This window comes from Cydia strobilella, chromosome Z (assembly GCF_947568885.1).
Source record: "Cydia strobilella chromosome Z, ilCydStro3.1, whole genome shotgun sequence".
Taxonomy (NCBI): domain Eukaryota; kingdom Metazoa; phylum Arthropoda; class Insecta; order Lepidoptera; family Tortricidae; genus Cydia; species Cydia strobilella.
The window spans coordinates 54,422,320-54,438,842 of NC_086068.1; the positions used below are offsets into that span (position 1 = coordinate 54,422,320).

The window sequence follows — 16,523 nt, forward strand, 5'->3', positions numbered from 1 at the left end:
CGCTTTCAGCTTTAAATAATAGTTCCTAATCTCTCCGGTGGCGCTAGTTAGGCTCTGGGACATGAGTATAACATGAACCAACAAATAACCCTACCAAATTACGTAGGTTGTTTTGGTAGTATTTCGGCATAGACCTAGCATTACATAAACCAGCTATACGCGTGCGCCCGTAAGGGATAGATATAGATGACGTCATAAACGTGGGGATACCATATTGGTAAAAATTACCCCAATATTTGATATCACGTTGGGGCGATTACCCTGGAGGCAAAGTTAGCTTGTTTGACGGTATTAAAAAATTGTTAAATAAAATGTCAATGGGCCGTTCTTTTTAGGCGTATAAACAATGAAATACCTATAATTCGCGCAGGTGGTACAAAACTAAACATGTTTAGTAAATAACACGTAAAATAAAATGTATTATGGGTTTTAATTTAAAGAAATCACAAATCGCAATCACACCAATTAATGTACACCACATTTAATCTTCACAACATTTGTTTATTTATTTTTTGGAATTAGAAGTACGAAAAAACTTCGAGGTCAAAATTACCCATAAAATTATGATATTTTCATCTGGTATCCCTAACATGGTTGTTATGCAGCTAAATTAAGAAGAAGTTTAAAAATGGCTGACCTCAGACTCCTACCGCCCTAATTTGCGTAAATAATTGTGATATTTTTATTGAAATCGTTTGATTCTACATTGCTTTGAGTATAACGTAATTTTACGATGTTATTCTCACATATTGCGTTAAGAGGAAGGTGTAAAATACCGTACTTACGTGTGAAAGGTTATGATCTCATATTTTTGCTCAGAGCGGCTATTACAGCCGATTACAGAACAATTCACCAGTATTTTATCAAAGTTCAAGCATTCAAAACGCTAACCATCACTATATTTCATAAGAGAAAGCACAATTTCATACAAAACAACGATAATTAAACAAGCAACGAACAAACATGACATGTCACGTACTTATTTGTTTGCCACAACCTCGGTTGTGGCAGCGGTGGAAAAGTGAAACTATGACAAGGACAAACAATAACAGCGCTTTCTCTGCTACTCCTACTGACAGATACATAAGACTATCCCGTTCGGTCATTTTCCCCCACTCCTCATGAGCGATCCAAAAATTACTGTTTTTTGATGGACACTTTTCATACATAGAGATTTGGCTCCTTTATATAGTCTCCATGGTATTTAACTGACACAACCATCACAAACCAAACGTCAAAATTAACATTACGTGATTGTTCCTAGTTTGCTCCGCGGATAACCTCAAAGAAATATAAATAATAGTTTTCCAAGAAGTTTAGTTCTAAAGTCACTAATTATCACATAATATTTACGTTTGTAATATGAAAGGAAGCGTATTGCGTCAGTAGTTAAAGTACATTCATTGTTGTAATAACAAATCAAGTATGAACTGCGTGCGATTGCTGAATGCGAGCCATAGAAATATATATAAGCTTTCTTCAATCAAATATGCTACCCATCCACTAAAGTTTTTGGAAGCACAGACAAAATGGCAAGAGAAAGATGGTGTATCGAAGCGGTGGCAGTTGATATACAAAGCGCCCATGGATACACAACTAAATTATACTACGACATACCTCACACTATCGACCGTCGCTGCGGCTGCGGGCGGAGCTTACTATGCTGCAGTGTTCGACAAAAGCACGATGAATGAACCAGTAGTGATAGGAACCGATGTTGTTATAGCCAACAGTCCAACCGAATGTCTTGTTTACTTTGGAGCATTCGTTGCTTTTCACATAATGCTCAAAGTATTACTCAACAAATATGTTCTGCGACTCTACCAGGACGGAGACAACTACATAGCCGTGTTCAGAGGGCACATCTTCAATACCATCTTTAAACACAAGTTCCATCTAAAGGAATTTAAAAAGCTGAGGCCCACTATTTTTGTGTCCTGGGGTGATGCTAGATTTGACCTAGGAAACAAGCATGGAATAATCCTTGAGAACTACTTCAAAACTCCAGAGCATTTTAATTATTTATTGTACCAAAATCAGAGACACAAGCCCCAGGATGATGATGAGTAATTACAATGTCCTAGTCATATATCAATGTATAAATATCATTATTTAAAAAATAAAGTAATACATGAATACTTGTGTTTTATTGATGTAAGTGGAAATCCAAGAATTATGAGGAAAGGATGATGTTTACGCCACCACTGTGTGAAGACCGGATGATGATTACAGGCTGCGGGCACCAGCGCCAGTGCGGCGCGGCCGCCATCTCATAACTCCATGAACGACCGCCATGACACCATATCGCGTCCCTGCATTAAGTGCTTCTATTTTTACATTTTTTATTAATTTAAACTATTTTCTGTGTACAGGGTTGTTTTGTTGCTGCACCTCAACCCCAACACTCAAATCACATATTTCAGGAACTTTTTCTCTTTTCCTTGTCCCAAATTAAATTTTAGTTATTTTTCTAAATATACAACTAACTATCTCATTAGTGACAGGTGGCAGACTAATCACAGATGGAAATGTATTATGGAGCCAAAATATGGTATTCATATTTGTATGACAAATGGTAAAGAGCCACTACTCTGGGGGAAGGACATTTGGAGACCAGTTTTAAATATTTGTAACTAATAATAAAAATTAATAATTTGTACAGCCTCCTGAACCCCAATGTATATTAACTGTTTCAAATTTAAAAACAATGCAGTACCTATAATGTGTATTCCATTTGTCCCTGCCCCCATACATTAGGTGGGGAGAGATATCATCATCTTTCTCACATTGTCCCTAATCATGGGAGCCTTGGGTCCGCTTGGCAACTTGGAGGCTTGGTGCAATTGCTTTTCTAAGAAAATGTACCTATCAAATTTTCCTATGATTTTTGTATTGGACATTGGTGAACTATAAAAGTAAATATGAGTGTCAGTAATGATGACTTTTGTAGGCCAAAATCCTCTATCTTGTTGTTGCCCCTAGTTTCCCAACAAGTAGCATACTCATGCACACAGATAACTGTTGCACATTGCTAGTCCTTAACCTTTAACGGTCCATAGGGCAAAAAAGAACCTTCCACTCTTATTGTAGGTTTAATGCTGTTCAGATTATTTTAAAATTGCATTTGTCTTGGTACCTAGGTTTTGGTTTGTGGGTTTACAATAGGGATGATGACACATGTTGAATTTTATAACAAAATCTAGTAACATAGATAACAAATGAGCAATTTATCACAATAATGTAGATATTAAAATAATATATGGAAATAATACAAAAATACAGGACTTAAAAGTTTCAAAATTTAAGTAATTTTTCAACTTCCAAAAAGGAAAAAAGTAAGGGTACCATTCGATTCCTTACATTTTATCCAAAAAAATATAGTATAGCAACTATTTTACCGACAAAAACGCAATTTTCTTATTTTGTCCATACATTCAAAAGGGGCTCTCAGTGAACTTGACGTCACGTTCACTTATCGTTTTGTTAGAAGCGTTTCGCGAGTGAAGTATGACGGCTTTGACTATCATTTCTGACTTTTGTATTGCTTTAATGCAATGGGTCCCATAAAGACATTTGATCCTAAAAATAAACCTGATCGATTGATACCATTAATAAAAATTTGTCATCTAGCTTATTAAATATAGGTACTTAAGGGATTTAAGAATGAGAAACAACAAATAATTAATTACTCTATTATTTTATTGCTTCTATAAATATACAAGTTAAAGTATCTAAAATCCACCACCGAATGCCTGATTCCACTTATGCCTAGAATCTCTCTTTATTGTAGTAGAATCCATTTTCTTTTTGTTGTTATCGAAGTTTTCTAATGCTTGAATCTGTTCTGGTTGTGGAGCAAGTGTTTTTGTAACTATACACTGTCCATTTTCTTTCAGGATTGTATGTTCAATGTCTTCCGGGGCAGGTTCTCCATAGGGGAAAGTGATCGGGGTGACTTTTATTAAATGCTTCACTTTCCAAAGCCTGGCATTATATTCAGGTATATTCTTCACAATGGTGACTCTGGTCTGAAACAAGTATTGATTCATAAGTTTTATTGATAAGTTGATTGATAAGCACTTGAGAAATTTACACATATAGATTGATATGCAATACTATTATTAAATTTCTTGTATGAGCTGATAGTTAATGCCAATATTCCAAAACACAAGTAACCCATGTCAATCTCCAGGAATTAAGCATTGTATATGTTAGTGCGAATTGGTTTTATGAGCAATCAACTCGAGCTTGACAAAGCTTATTTCAAAGTAAATTCAAGAATAAATATCTTGAACTACACATCGACAACTGCGCGCTGTCACGACAGCGACAGCTATCGACGATGGTCGCCGACCGTCGCCGATAGCTGTCACGGGCGGTCGCCAGCAACGTCGCCGACAGTGTGTCCCATACTGTCGCTCGTCTGTAAGAGCCCTTAATTACTTAGTTTTTGATCTGACCCCTACGGGTTTTTTAAAGACATTTCACATAAAAAATGCATTGCTTAAATTGTGTAATGTATGGAACCCTTGGAACGCGAGTCTGACTCGTACTTGGCCGGTTTTTTATGATAACAATTTAGGTTTAAAGAATTTGTTACTCATAAGAATATTACAATTCACTTACATGAGTTAACATACTTACCTAGTCGGCTCATAAGTTCTGTCATATACATAGTATCAAATAAAATCAAAAGTTTAAGTTTATTCCGTATAATTTGTACAGCGTTTGAAAGCTTATAAACTAGAGAATCTAAATGTATAACATTTATTCAAAATGACCGCCATAATTATCTACACAGGCTTGAAGTCTTCGTGGCCAGTCGTCAATGGATTCACGCACCACTTTCATGTCGATATTGGCCACTGCCGTAACAAGAGATTTTTTCAGCGAGTCTAGATTTGCATGAGGTTTTGAGCACACCTTTTCCTCTAAATACTGCCATATTTTATAGTCTAAAGGATTAAGATCTGGGCTAGAGGAGGGCCAATCTTCATGCCGTATAAAGTCGATTTTATTGGAGGCGAGCCAGGCTTGTGTAGACTTTGCCTTATGGGCTGGAGCAGAGTCCTGCTGGAAAACCCAATGCTGGTTTAGAAACATCGTATGGGATAGTGGTTTCACAATATTAGTCAACACCGTGTCTTGGTACACTTTGGCACTAGTTTTTACTCCTTTCTCACAAAAATGCATACTAGTGACGCCCGCATAAGAAACTCCCAGCCAAACCATCACAGATGAAGGGTGATGACCTCTTTGAATACGGGGAATGCTATTAGACGCTTCTTTACTATTGCGAGCGTACACTCTATCATTTTGTTTATTACAGTTTTCTTCTATGTCAAAAATTTTCTCGTCCGAAAACAGTATACAACGGTGCTTATTTTTAGCGTACTTCTTCAATAAAGCTTTAGATCTTTTAAGCCTTAAAGCTTTAAGCCGACCATTGAGAAGATGGCCAGTTTTTCGTTTATAAGCACGAAGTCTCAGGTCTTGATTAAGCACTCTTTTCACCATGTTTTTGCTCAAACCCATCTGGAGGGCCATAACTTTTTGTTTCCTAGCGGGATTTCTGGCAATGCGTGCCCTAATTGCTTGTACAACCGCTGGAGTCCTAGCTGTACGCGGACGACCGCTTCTTTTCTTGTCATTTAAACTAGAGACCTCACTGTATCTTTCTATGGTACGATACACAAATCTTAGAGAGAATTTTAAATTTTCAAGTAGCTTAAAAATTTTAGTCAGCGAGTGACCACAACGATATAGTGCAATTATTGCGGTACGGCTATCTTTAAGCGTCCACTCCATGTTGAAGAAAACAGAAAATTGCAAAATTATACTACTCAAATATTTAATAAAGATTCGAAATTCAAATGCAGAACGGTTTTTGTTTTAGGAGTTCCAAATTTAAATTTTAAAGGCCAGTGACAGAACTTATGAGCCGACTAGGTATACTAAGAATTTATTAATTTGGCGAGTACATTTTTATTTGTTATTTAACATTAAGTGCTAAATTAATTCACAGTCTTGATTAGTCTGAACCTCGAACAGTGTTAAATCAAAGGGTAAGACTTTGGAACACTGGTAATGCATTCATCAAACTAATTTAGTATTTATTTCAAGATCAGTTGTTAAAAATTATGTTCACTTATGTATTTCTATGTGCAATTGAACATACTTGAATGTAAATAAAACTAGTTAAGTAGTAATACCTCTTCGTCAATTTTCAGCTCTTTCATGATCAGTTTCAGGTACCAAGGCTGGTGTTTCAGGGTTTTTATACGTTCCACTCTAAAGAGCTTTGAAGGGATGTACTCTGGATCTTTGTGATCTGGATGCCTAAAATAGTAAAAAAAAATATATACTGTTGCTGATGCTGTGATAAAAATATTACAACCATAAATATTCTACAATACCTTGGATAATATGTGATCCCTCCTGGGTATTTGATTCCGCCCGGTGGAGGAGCGAAACCTCTTGCTCTTGAGAATGTAGCCAACGGGCTACAAACTTTTAGAAGCTGTTTATTCATTTTAACCTTTTATTTGATCCGGTATAAAATGCACAAAATAACGAATCCTCAGTAATCCTAACCTCTCAGTTTCACAATAAACCCAAAGAGCATATAATCACTACGAATAAACCATAAACCACCATAATTACCACAGATAAGATAACATTAGGGGCTCATCAGACCGTTAAGGTTTATCAACAACAGAGCGAGACGGAAGTATAGTAAGAAAAAGATAAAGGTTGTCAAACGAGTTGTTGCTGATATTGATTTTTTATTAAGACCCTCCAGACTATGATCAGCGAACTAGGCTCCACACTCGCGTTCGCGGCTTCGCGCCGCGATTCGCGCATGAGTGTGGAGGACCCTTTAGGCTTGTCAAAGTTATAAATCGTTTGATTTTTTTAAATATAGCCGGTCAAATAACTGTCAGTAGAAAAAGGCGCGAAATACTAATTTTCTATGGGACGATTACCCTTCGCGCCGCGATTCACACACGAGTGTGGAGGGACTAGTGTGGAGGGACTTTAAGAGGATATACCAAGCGCACTCCAGACTACGCGGCTTCGAAACCAAAACTTTGGTCGCGTCTGTGATGCGTCTGTGGTAAGCTTAACTGTCACAATTTAAACTAAACTAGACTTGTTTGAGTTTGTTGTCACACCGAAGTGTTTGTTATAGAATTTAGTTTATAAAGTGTTTTATTAATATGGTTCCTTTACTTTTATCGACATCAGTAAAGAGAAAAAAGTAGTTTTCGCATTTGTAGAACTTAGTTGTTAATCTCCATGAAGAGAGTGCGGTTTTTAACTCCGTGTAGGGCAGAAAACTTGGTTACCATGAATGAGTCTGATTGCCATTCGCCCCGACCTTTTGTCCAAAGGAATCTGGACACGGAAGCGCCGGACCTTCCATGTGTTTTTGCACAAGACGTGTTGTATAGTCCAGACCCCGTCAAGAGATTCGAGTATAGCGATACTTCACCTTATCCGACTGTGAACAAGACCGAAGTAGTCAGTAGATTTGATACGGGTAACCAATGGTCGCCCAGCAATGAACTAGAGCTGAGCATGCTGGATTCATCAAGCCAGCATCCTAGAAAACCAGTATACTTTACACCAGTGTCAAGTGCGTCTAGTCAGGAAAACATCTGCAGTGCCAAGAGCAGGAGATTACATTTAACGCCTGAACCAACTATAAATGTTTTATGTCCCATTGAGAATGGTAAAATTGTCACACCACCTAATGTACTGCACAAAGATGATAACTTCTTTATAACCCGCGGAGGCTTGAACAGGTTTCAGTTTCAGGATACAGTTCAGGTTCAGATGAATAAAATGTCCTTGGGGAAGGAGAATCACTACAATGTGACAGCTCATGGTCCTGTGAACAGGGCTCCCAAACCCTCTAGTCAAGCATCCAGTGGCAACTTGGATGATAGCTGCACTTGTCATCACTGTAATAAAACTCAAACCCATTCAAACTTTAATACTTCAACACCTGGAAATATGGGGCATAATGGGCCAAATTATGGGCACCAAAGAGAAAATATTTGCCTAAACATTATACAGCCACCGCCACCACAACCAACTTGTAAACATTGCATGTGTTCACAAGAAAAGAAAAATACAAATTTTAGTAAAGAATCTATTTCACCAAAGCATCCAAATGCAGTTGACAAGAAAGCATGGATCATAGAAAGGTACGAGCAAGCTAATAACCAATGCACAGATGTTGAAAAACAAATGAATGTAAGCAAGGAAAAGCGAGAACCTACTGTCGGTGACCTCTTAAAGATTATTAAATTGCAAAATGAGCAGTTGCAATTGCTACAAGAGAAAGTGGACAAATTAATAACAAATGCTAGTTGTGCGCCTCAGATGCCCATTCAAAACATTGTGAGGGAGCATGTTGCGGTAGAAACTATAGACAGAGATCAGCACAAGATATCGATAGGGGTGATGACGAGTTTGGAAATGGTGCGAACATCGACAGTAATAAACAAAGAGCTGACGAAGCAAACATACGACAATACACAGATACAGTACAAAGAGGTTGTTAAACAGCCTGTAAATTTAAATTTTCTCGATGGTATATTACCTGTAGGTAAGACAGTGGAAGCGAGTATGCATGAGAGCCCTGACGCACAGCATGTGTCAAACTACAATGATGAGAAAACTCTGAATGAGCAGAGTCTGTACAATGTGCAGGTTGATAATGCCACCACACCCCTGATGTCTCCTGACCAAAGCCTTTACTTGGATGTTAGGGATTACAGCGAGTAAGAACTAACATTGTATCCTCCTAAGGCCCACCGTACAGAAAATGCCATTTGAATTTGACATCAGTAGTGAAATTGAACGGAACAAAAGAAATCCAATTCTGCTCCAATTGAAAATGGTTACTATGGGCCTTATGAGGTTTAAGGGGTCATCCATTAATTACGTCACACGTTTAAGGGGTGGGAGGGGGTCTAGAAAATGTGACAAGGGGCAGGGGGGCGTCACAAACTATGTGATGTCACTTTAACTACATCTATAACCGAAAATGGTTTTGTTTTTTTTATTCGCTGTTAACAGTTAAATAACTAGTTTTTGCAACAATATTCGTTTTTATGCATGTATTTTTATTCGTTATCGGCTAAAATTTCTAACATTGCTTTTGTCATAAATGTTTTTTTTTTTTAAACTAATTGAAATTCTAGTTCATTTAGTTGAAAACAACCACCAGGGGGGGAGGGGTGAGCCAAATGTGACCAGGTGTGACAAAGAGGGGGGAGGAAATATGTGATGTAATTTATGGATGACCCCTAAGTCATAAATATGTAGCTGTACTTTTAATTTACTCAACACATTATTTACTATGATATTCTTTTTCAGGTCAGATTCAGGCAGTGACCACTCCAATGTTGGATGGACATACTACAATAAAGTTATGGTAACTACTATCTTATTATTTCACCAAACATTATTATCATCAGATTAAAAACATAAGAATAAGTCATTAGTATTCAAGGTTGTCTTTGTAACAGGAGCAAAAAATTAACCATACATAGATTATTATACCAACAAAAAAATGCTATTAAAAAGAAAATGTGTAAGTTTATTTTTATTTGTTACTTACATATAAAATTTAGTTTAAATATGTTGTTAGGTGTGAAATCACCTGACACATTTAAACTTTTACTGAAATAAATTGCCACCTTAAAGCACTTTGGTAGTAATTACTGACATTTTTTTCCAGTTGTTTTCAGTGCCTGCTGGAAATAACCCGGTCAGCCCATTTATTGAAATATTTTCTGGAAAAAAAAGGCAAATCATAACCATATTATAAATATATTTGTCTTCTTAACAGACACACGTGAATGGCATGCTCCAAGACTCGGACATGCCGTCGTCGGCCAGCGCGCTGTATCGGAACACTAGGCAGCAATGCGTGCAGATGCACATTGACAAGACCAACATATCAGTCACCAAAAGGTAAGGCTCACATCCCACTTCAGTGTGACAAAGCCTTTACCGCATAATGTTCGGAGCCGTATAGCGCCATCTACATCATCTATCAAATTCAAAGCAGGAACTATTCTCTACCAGGCGTGACTCACTCCGCGATTTCGTCGCGTCGCGACAAGTACATGCGGCCCACACCAATTTTGGTGTCTAGCAGCAGTAGTAGTTGCCGCGCACCGCTACGGAACGGACGCCTACTCGCGCTTGCGCTTATATCTCTCGTAATAGACGCGTTTTGTTAGAGAGTGAACCTTCTGTACCTAGTTACTATTAGTTATTCTGTGACTACAACTCTACATTTAGTAGAGTGCAGGGGTCGGAAACCGGTATTTGCTCCATACAAAAATACCGGTATTATAACGTTCTTTTTCGTTCTTTTGTTTATAATTTCATTTTTAATGGGACGTTTTAATAATGGAAAATTGTTTCCTAAATACATGATTCAGTCCTACGTAATGAGCATAAAAAAATTCAAAATATTGGGCTATTTCGGGGTTTTTAAACAATACCGGTTCCGAGCCCTGGTAGAGTGAATAATTTTTTTTACATCATGAACTAATTTTATGTAAACCTGTGTTGTGTACAATAAAGTGATTACTACGACTACTCCTACTAAACGATTAATGTCTGTTGCAGATAAAAAAGGTTCTCAAACAGATATTCCCTTCTTCGTTTACTGACTTCATTTTTGTAACTCGTTTCTCACAGAGTGACGTTCGGCGACGAGCCAGCCGTGCAGTCCGCCGACACAAGCCTGCGTATGAACCAGCTCGCGGCCAAGTACCTGAAGGCTGCGCCGGCGCCCGCGCCGAAACAGAACGAGATAAGCTTCGCCACCAGGAACTATATGGAGAGACACAAGATTGTACAAGGTACTAACAGCAACACTTAATTGACCAATTTGCCATGAGGTGGGAATATCACCCTTTGCCTGGTAAAGAATACAATTACACTAATTTGAATATGGCAGTTCATTAGACAGGCAATGGGATTACCGTATCCCAAGTTTTTTTGTGGTTTACAGGAACATATCCGACTTTTGTAAATACATTTTGTACAAGACGGTTGCAAACCTATATACTATAAAGTACTTAATAAAACACGCTTGTTCTTCACGGCCTGGTAAAGGGTTAGACGTTCTTGGCGTCTAAAGGGTTGACTTTCGTTTTCTTTTATTCCAGGACAAAGTTCGTCAAGACGCGCCTCACATGTTGAGATACCCCGGTTTTTAGACATTACTACTTTAAAACAACAACCAAAGTTGTTATAGCATATTGTTATCGATTTACTGTATATTGATTATGAGTGTATTTTAAGACAAGGGTACTTAAATGTATTTGCTAAGTTATTTATATAAGTAAATAAAACAACATTAATTCTCATTGAACAGACATTTATTTCTTTTAATAAACTCCAGATAAAAATAACGATTAAAATCTCAAATCGTAAAGTGCTATCGTCGAGAGAAGTGAAAAATATCAAAAGTCACATTCATCTTAAAGCCACGTAATAACGTTTCAAAATACAAGAAATATTATATAAATTTACAATAGGATCATAGGATTGCTAATATTCCATAATCAACAAATCAACATACAGAGGTTTAAAGGAGGGTTCCTGCATAACAAATACAGAAGAACACAATTTTGTACAGTGATACCCAGTTGGTTGGACTACCTGACTTCGGTGCACACATAATGCAATGTACGAATATGTAAGATCATATCTAAATGAAATATAAAAAAACTCGTATTCGATCCGTTTATCACAACGTAGTCAATGTTTTATTGAAATAATACTTCGCGGGCTTGCGATTGGCCAGTCTCCAGCGTTCAGTGGAAAACGGGTCAAGGACCAGTAAGATTATTACAGCAATTTTTCATTGATTAAGGTACCGTACAAATTTTTAGTTTTAACTGGCTTAAATATTGTTTAAAACAAAGCCACGTAATAGTTTAAAAAAAGGATTTAAAACAATATGAAGAAAGAAACGTTACTGCGAAACTTTTAGAGAAATGAAACCAGAAAATTCCCAACCGGAATTCACAATTCGTAAACCTTAAACTTCCGATTGTGTTTAAAAGAAAGGTAAAGGTTACAGAACAAGATATGTTTAGTTTGCACCTCTACATCTGGGAATGTTATGCGAGATGCGACGGTAGCTCAGTAGGTATTTCATTTATTTCTATTAGTATTCCTATCCTCTCTCGCAACGCAATTTAACGTTACTGAACATTTGATAAACTCTGCTAAATATATCATCTATTACCAATATAATTAGGAATGCATTGTCGTAGGATGAGTTACACCTTCAATATGTTTTTATTTTAATATCTGTTTCAACTACTTTTGTCACCGAAGCGGGTCTCGGGTCTTTCCGTCGAGGACATAACAGATTGTCCTAAGAGACATCGCAGCATCTACTTTAAATAGACATATACGTTCTACACATGTAACATTTAGTAGCTTATACTTTAAGCGTAGATGAGATTTTTGGAAAGACCCTAGTAAGCGACAGGCTCCGATTTTGCATAGAGTCCACGGATGACCCTGACTAGTTCTCGATGAGGTGTGTGTGTCGGTACTGATACTGATCGTTCACAGATAAATAAGTATTGCCCATGAACCTTCCTGAATACAGGCGCAATACGTTTAAGAGTACTGTAGAAATATGGCCTACAAACCGCTTCAAGAGAGTACGAGATTATTTAACGCTATCGCTATATGAAAATCGGACCCCTACCGCTACTTTCGAAATCTTGTTTAGGGGTATCCAAACCAATTCCTAAATAGCCTTTATCATTTCCATAACACAGTCTTCCCCTGACAAAACTTCGATGCGAGATTAAACTAACTTAAAATCTACTTCGTAAACACATGTCCCACTTCGGTGATAATGGTAATTAATATTTAAATGTGAGTCATTCTGTCGCGCTAATCATATCTGCATACCCTATGCATTTGCCTCCTTACCTCCTGTGGGACTACTGGGACTAAGTCGATTTGTGTAAGTGTCCCGTAATATTATGTAATTTGAAACATCGTTCAAAGTCGAGTCTCTAACATTAATATTTGCGTTGCAGATATGCTAAGAGCGGCAACATTGTCAGTCTGTTGGTCTATGAATAGTGTACTGTCCCTAGGGCACGTTTAGGGCGTGGTAAATGCTAAAGCGTCTACAGGACAGACTTATTGGATAGTTTTTTAGGTGTTAGCGTACTTTCATCAATTTCTTACATTGATATCAGGCTATTGCTGTTACCATTGATTAAAATCATGATTCGGTGCCCAGAGAACACACAAACAGATTATCAGTTCACCTAAAATTGATGGTTATGGTTGACTCTCACATTGCATCCCAAATATGCCCAAGGGTCTTTTGAGTAACATACAATCTAATTAATCTTTGGTTGGCCAGTGGCTCAAACCGCTACATAAAATATTGACATTTATTTATCACTACTGCTGAGAATAATATCGATCTAGGTATATGACATTTATTCACGGGTCGGGTAACATTACACAAGTTGTGGATTAGGTACATGCATTACTATAGTAATCTATGGAGGTATCCACATGCAGTTCCGTTAACAAATGACTTCCAGAAAGCTTCTAACGAGTAGCGACGCAACCCAATCCGGTGAGTTGTCAATGAGAACATTTGAATCAGTCCTAGCCGTCCGCTCAGGTTTGGTACCGCCCCTATCCTCCCTACATTGTAAATTTAACATTTAATTATTTTTTATTTTTTACGTTTTTTTTACAAGTAGATATCACATAAAATGATTTCAATATAGTCTTCAAACAACGATTAGTGACTATAGATAACAATTAGTACTTAGGTAAGTATTAATTTCAACATGGAATGATTGCGCTCGTGCGGCGCCTTTCACGCCACTGTACCGTCTGCACCCAATAAAACAGTAAATTTGATCAAATATACCAGTTCGCCAAAGGCCTCGTTAGCTTAATCACAGAAAAATTTACTAATAAAGACACGCTGACGAACATATAAAGGTGATTTTTTTAAATCGTTTTCCAATCCATAATATATTATTGTTCAATTGCGTATATCTATGAAAGTATATTTGTCGTTTATACACATCTTTTGCTCGATATCGCATGACTGTTCTGGGTACAGACAGTGTGAACAATGTGATTGAATATGACAATTTCCGATAATAACAATACATAACAGTCATGTAAACAAGTAAACAGTGAAGTGATTTACATAGGCCTATTACAATCGTCGAGATAAAATAATATCATGCGTGGCTTCCGTGGCATGAAGACTGGTGACGGCTACGTACCATTCAGCGTCTTAAAATATATATTTCAGAAATACCTATCCATTAGGTATACATATAATATATATAAATAGATTTAACATCTTCATACTGTTTTTAAATTCATGTCCTATTCTATAAAGAGATCTTAAGTTGCTATAAGTTTGGTTCTTTCTTTGGTTGGCCGATGGGCCTCTCCCTCTCCTCACTTTACTTACTTTATTTTTACATATACCCTCTGAAATATCAAGATATAATATCATTGAAAATAGTTACTACTAGAATTCCATCTCTGTAAATACAGTAGTTATTGTTATACTTAAGTAAATACTGTTTCAATTCTCTTGCATCGCAAAATGTAAGTTTTAATTAAGGCTAGAAGATAATCAAATTAATTGGATGGCACTTCTTTTCTGGTGTCCTAATAGACATTTAAGGTACAATTTCATTTCGAAATTCGTTAAGTAAGTACTGACTGAAATTTTTAAGTTACCTATGTCAGAGAATAATTTCGATTTCTCCATGTCATTGAAATATTGACTAGATCTTGTTGATGACTACCTACCTACCGTAGATACCTACAGTAGGTCTTAGGTATAATAATAATTAATTTGTCGATCAGCAGATTTCGAAGGTATAAGCGATAATCATGTAAAAAATAATGATTATAAACAAATTGATGTTATTGTGTATCTAACGTAGGTACTCATGAGTAGGTAGTGTGGGTACCTAAATACAACAAAATCTGCTCAACGTCACTATTGTATAAGTAGCATACACAAGTGTAGACTTTTAATTTTAATATTTACATTTAGAATCAAGATTCACAATTATATTTTAAATATAATGTTTAATTTATTATAACTAGTGTATTTTTTAAATGCTTTTTATAGCATTCCATTTTCTTTGTCTTTGACAATTAGTTAAAACCGCCTTTCTAATATTTTGAGCATTTATTTTGTGCATAGAAATCTAACTAAATTGCCAGAAAGTCAAAGTCAGTTCTTTTAAAGTAGGTATTGTAATTTTAATAATGTTAGTACTTTTTAAATTTTATTAATGACTACTTGTTTCAATAATTTTCATAAGTAACTAGGCAAACCCATCAAACATTGTGATGTAGATGATAATTATTAGTGGGTACCTATAATAATTATACATAAGTGATTGTTAGCGTTAGACGAAGCTGTCCACCCGCAGATGAGGGTTTTATACAATTTTATTGTGAATACAGCGGTAGGTATCGTCTTACTAGATATACTACTATGCAGTCCGCACTACCCCTTCCCCCGTCAATCTTGACTTTATATCACATCTTTTCCATTACCTAGTTAATTTATTTAGTACTAGACTAGATTTAACCACGATATAAGAGATACAACCGTGCATGTGATCCGGGGAGACTGAATGACTATTCATATAGAAAAGTCAATGTTTGTGGTAGTGGCAAACAAAGTACCTAGATACACTCACGGGCATGGCCAATAAGATCACAAACTCAGAGTATCGCTTCAATAAAAATATAATTAATCTACCTTCACAGTAGAACCTACTTTAAAATATATTTGGTATATGTACTTCAAAGATATCAATAACACAGAGTAAAATTTGTAAATAGACTAGATCAGTTTTAAATTGTGCACGGTTTAGTCTCGCGACGTGGATGGTCGCGGCTCCGTGGGGGCTCGCGACGTGGATGGGCGGTGGTAGTCGAGCCGCTGGATCCCCGAGGGCCCGGGCTGAGGCTCCACCTGGGCTCGCGCGGCCACTTGAGGCTGAGCTCCCTGGGGCAGCAGCGCCGCTGCCTGAAGCAGCGCGGCCGCTCCTTGAGGCCGAGGCTACGGGTACAGATAAGACATTTCCTTAGTTGTCGAGCCATGGTTAGAATCGTTTTGCAGAGGCGGTGTGAGAAAGAAAGAAACGCACCATTTTTAGGGTTCCATACCCAAAGGGTAAATACGGGACCCTATTACTAAGACCGCTGTCTGTTTGTCTGTCCGTCTGTCACCAGGCTGTATCTCATCAACCGTGATAGCCGCTATAAAAACAAATACAAACAGAATAAAATAAATATTTAAGTGGGGCTCCCATACAATAAACGTGGTTTTTTTTGTCGTTTTTTGCGTAATGGTACGGAACCCTTCGTGCGCGAGTCCAACTCGCACTTGGCCGTTTTTTTTTTGTCACAGAACAGAAATATAACAATAAGGGCCACTT

At 37.1% G+C, this 16,523-nt stretch overlaps 4 protein-coding genes across 8 annotated transcripts in view; 2 read left to right on the plus strand and 2 right to left on the minus strand.

Moving 5' to 3' along the window:
* The first annotated feature begins 1,245 nt into the window (after nt 1-1,245).
* On the plus strand, nt 1,246-2,136 carry LOC134755202 (uncharacterized). The gene has a single exon (XM_063691724.1). The coding sequence runs from the start codon at nt 1,426-1,428 to the stop codon at nt 2,068-2,070; it is 645 nt and encodes a 214-aa protein (XP_063547794.1). The 5' UTR covers nt 1,246-1,425; the 3' UTR covers nt 2,071-2,136.
* Nucleotides 2,137-3,680: 1,544 nt separating this feature from the next.
* Nucleotides 3,681-6,609, minus strand: LOC134755105 (large ribosomal subunit protein uL30m). The gene is made up of 3 exons (XM_063691582.1): nt 6,417-6,609; nt 6,213-6,339; nt 3,681-4,028 (listed from the first exon to the last, which is right to left on the minus strand). The coding sequence occupies exons 1-3, from the start codon at nt 6,530-6,532 to the stop codon at nt 3,732-3,734; spliced, it is 540 nt and encodes a 179-aa protein (XP_063547652.1). The 5' UTR covers nt 6,533-6,609; the 3' UTR covers nt 3,681-3,731.
* A 552-nt stretch (nt 6,610-7,161) lies between these two features.
* On the plus strand, nt 7,162-11,407 carry LOC134755161 (uncharacterized). The gene is made up of 5 exons (XM_063691663.1): nt 7,162-8,792; nt 9,391-9,448; nt 9,866-9,990; nt 10,729-10,892; nt 11,202-11,407. The coding sequence occupies exons 1-5, from the start codon at nt 7,300-7,302 to the stop codon at nt 11,288-11,290; spliced, it is 1,929 nt and encodes a 642-aa protein (XP_063547733.1). The 5' UTR covers nt 7,162-7,299; the 3' UTR covers nt 11,291-11,407.
* The window catches only part of LOC134755153 (GTPase-activating Rap/Ran-GAP domain-like protein 3), a 125,813-nt gene continuing 120,686 nt past the window's right edge, over nt 11,397-16,523 (minus strand). For all 5 annotated transcript variants that reach the window (XM_063691648.1, XM_063691649.1, XM_063691647.1 and 2 more), the window contains one exon: nt 11,397-16,144. In XM_063691648.1, coding sequence (XP_063547718.1) covers nt 15,953-16,144 — 192 coding nt within the window. In that variant the 3' untranslated portion in view covers nt 11,397-15,952. The remainder of the gene's footprint in view (nt 16,145-16,523) is intronic.

Bases quoted from the DNA above. Each gene is read 5' to 3' on its own strand.
- LOC134755202 (XM_063691724.1), top strand. From the start codon at position 1,426: ATGAACTGCGTGCGATTGCTGAATGCGAGCCATAGAAATATATATAAG.
- LOC134755105 (XM_063691582.1), bottom strand. From the start codon at position 6,532: ATGAATAAACAGCTTCTAAAAGTTTGTAGCCCGTTGGCTACATTCTCA. The intron at 6,340-6,416 runs GTATTGTAGAAT...TTACTATTTTAG, and splicing joins GGGATCACATATTATCCAAG to GCATCCAGATCACAAAGATC. The intron at 4,029-6,212 runs GTATTACTACTT...TACTTGTTTCAG, and splicing joins AGCTGAAAATTGACGAAGAG to ACCAGAGTCACCATTGTGAA.
- LOC134755161 (XM_063691663.1), top strand. From the start codon at position 7,300: ATGAAGAGAGTGCGGTTTTTAACTCCGTGTAGGGCAGAAAACTTGGTT. The intron at 8,793-9,390 runs GTAAGAACTAAC...ATTCTTTTTCAG, and splicing joins GATGTTAGGGATTACAGCGA to GTCAGATTCAGGCAGTGACC. The intron at 9,991-10,728 runs GTAAGGCTCACA...CGTTTCTCACAG, and splicing joins AACATATCAGTCACCAAAAG to AGTGACGTTCGGCGACGAGC.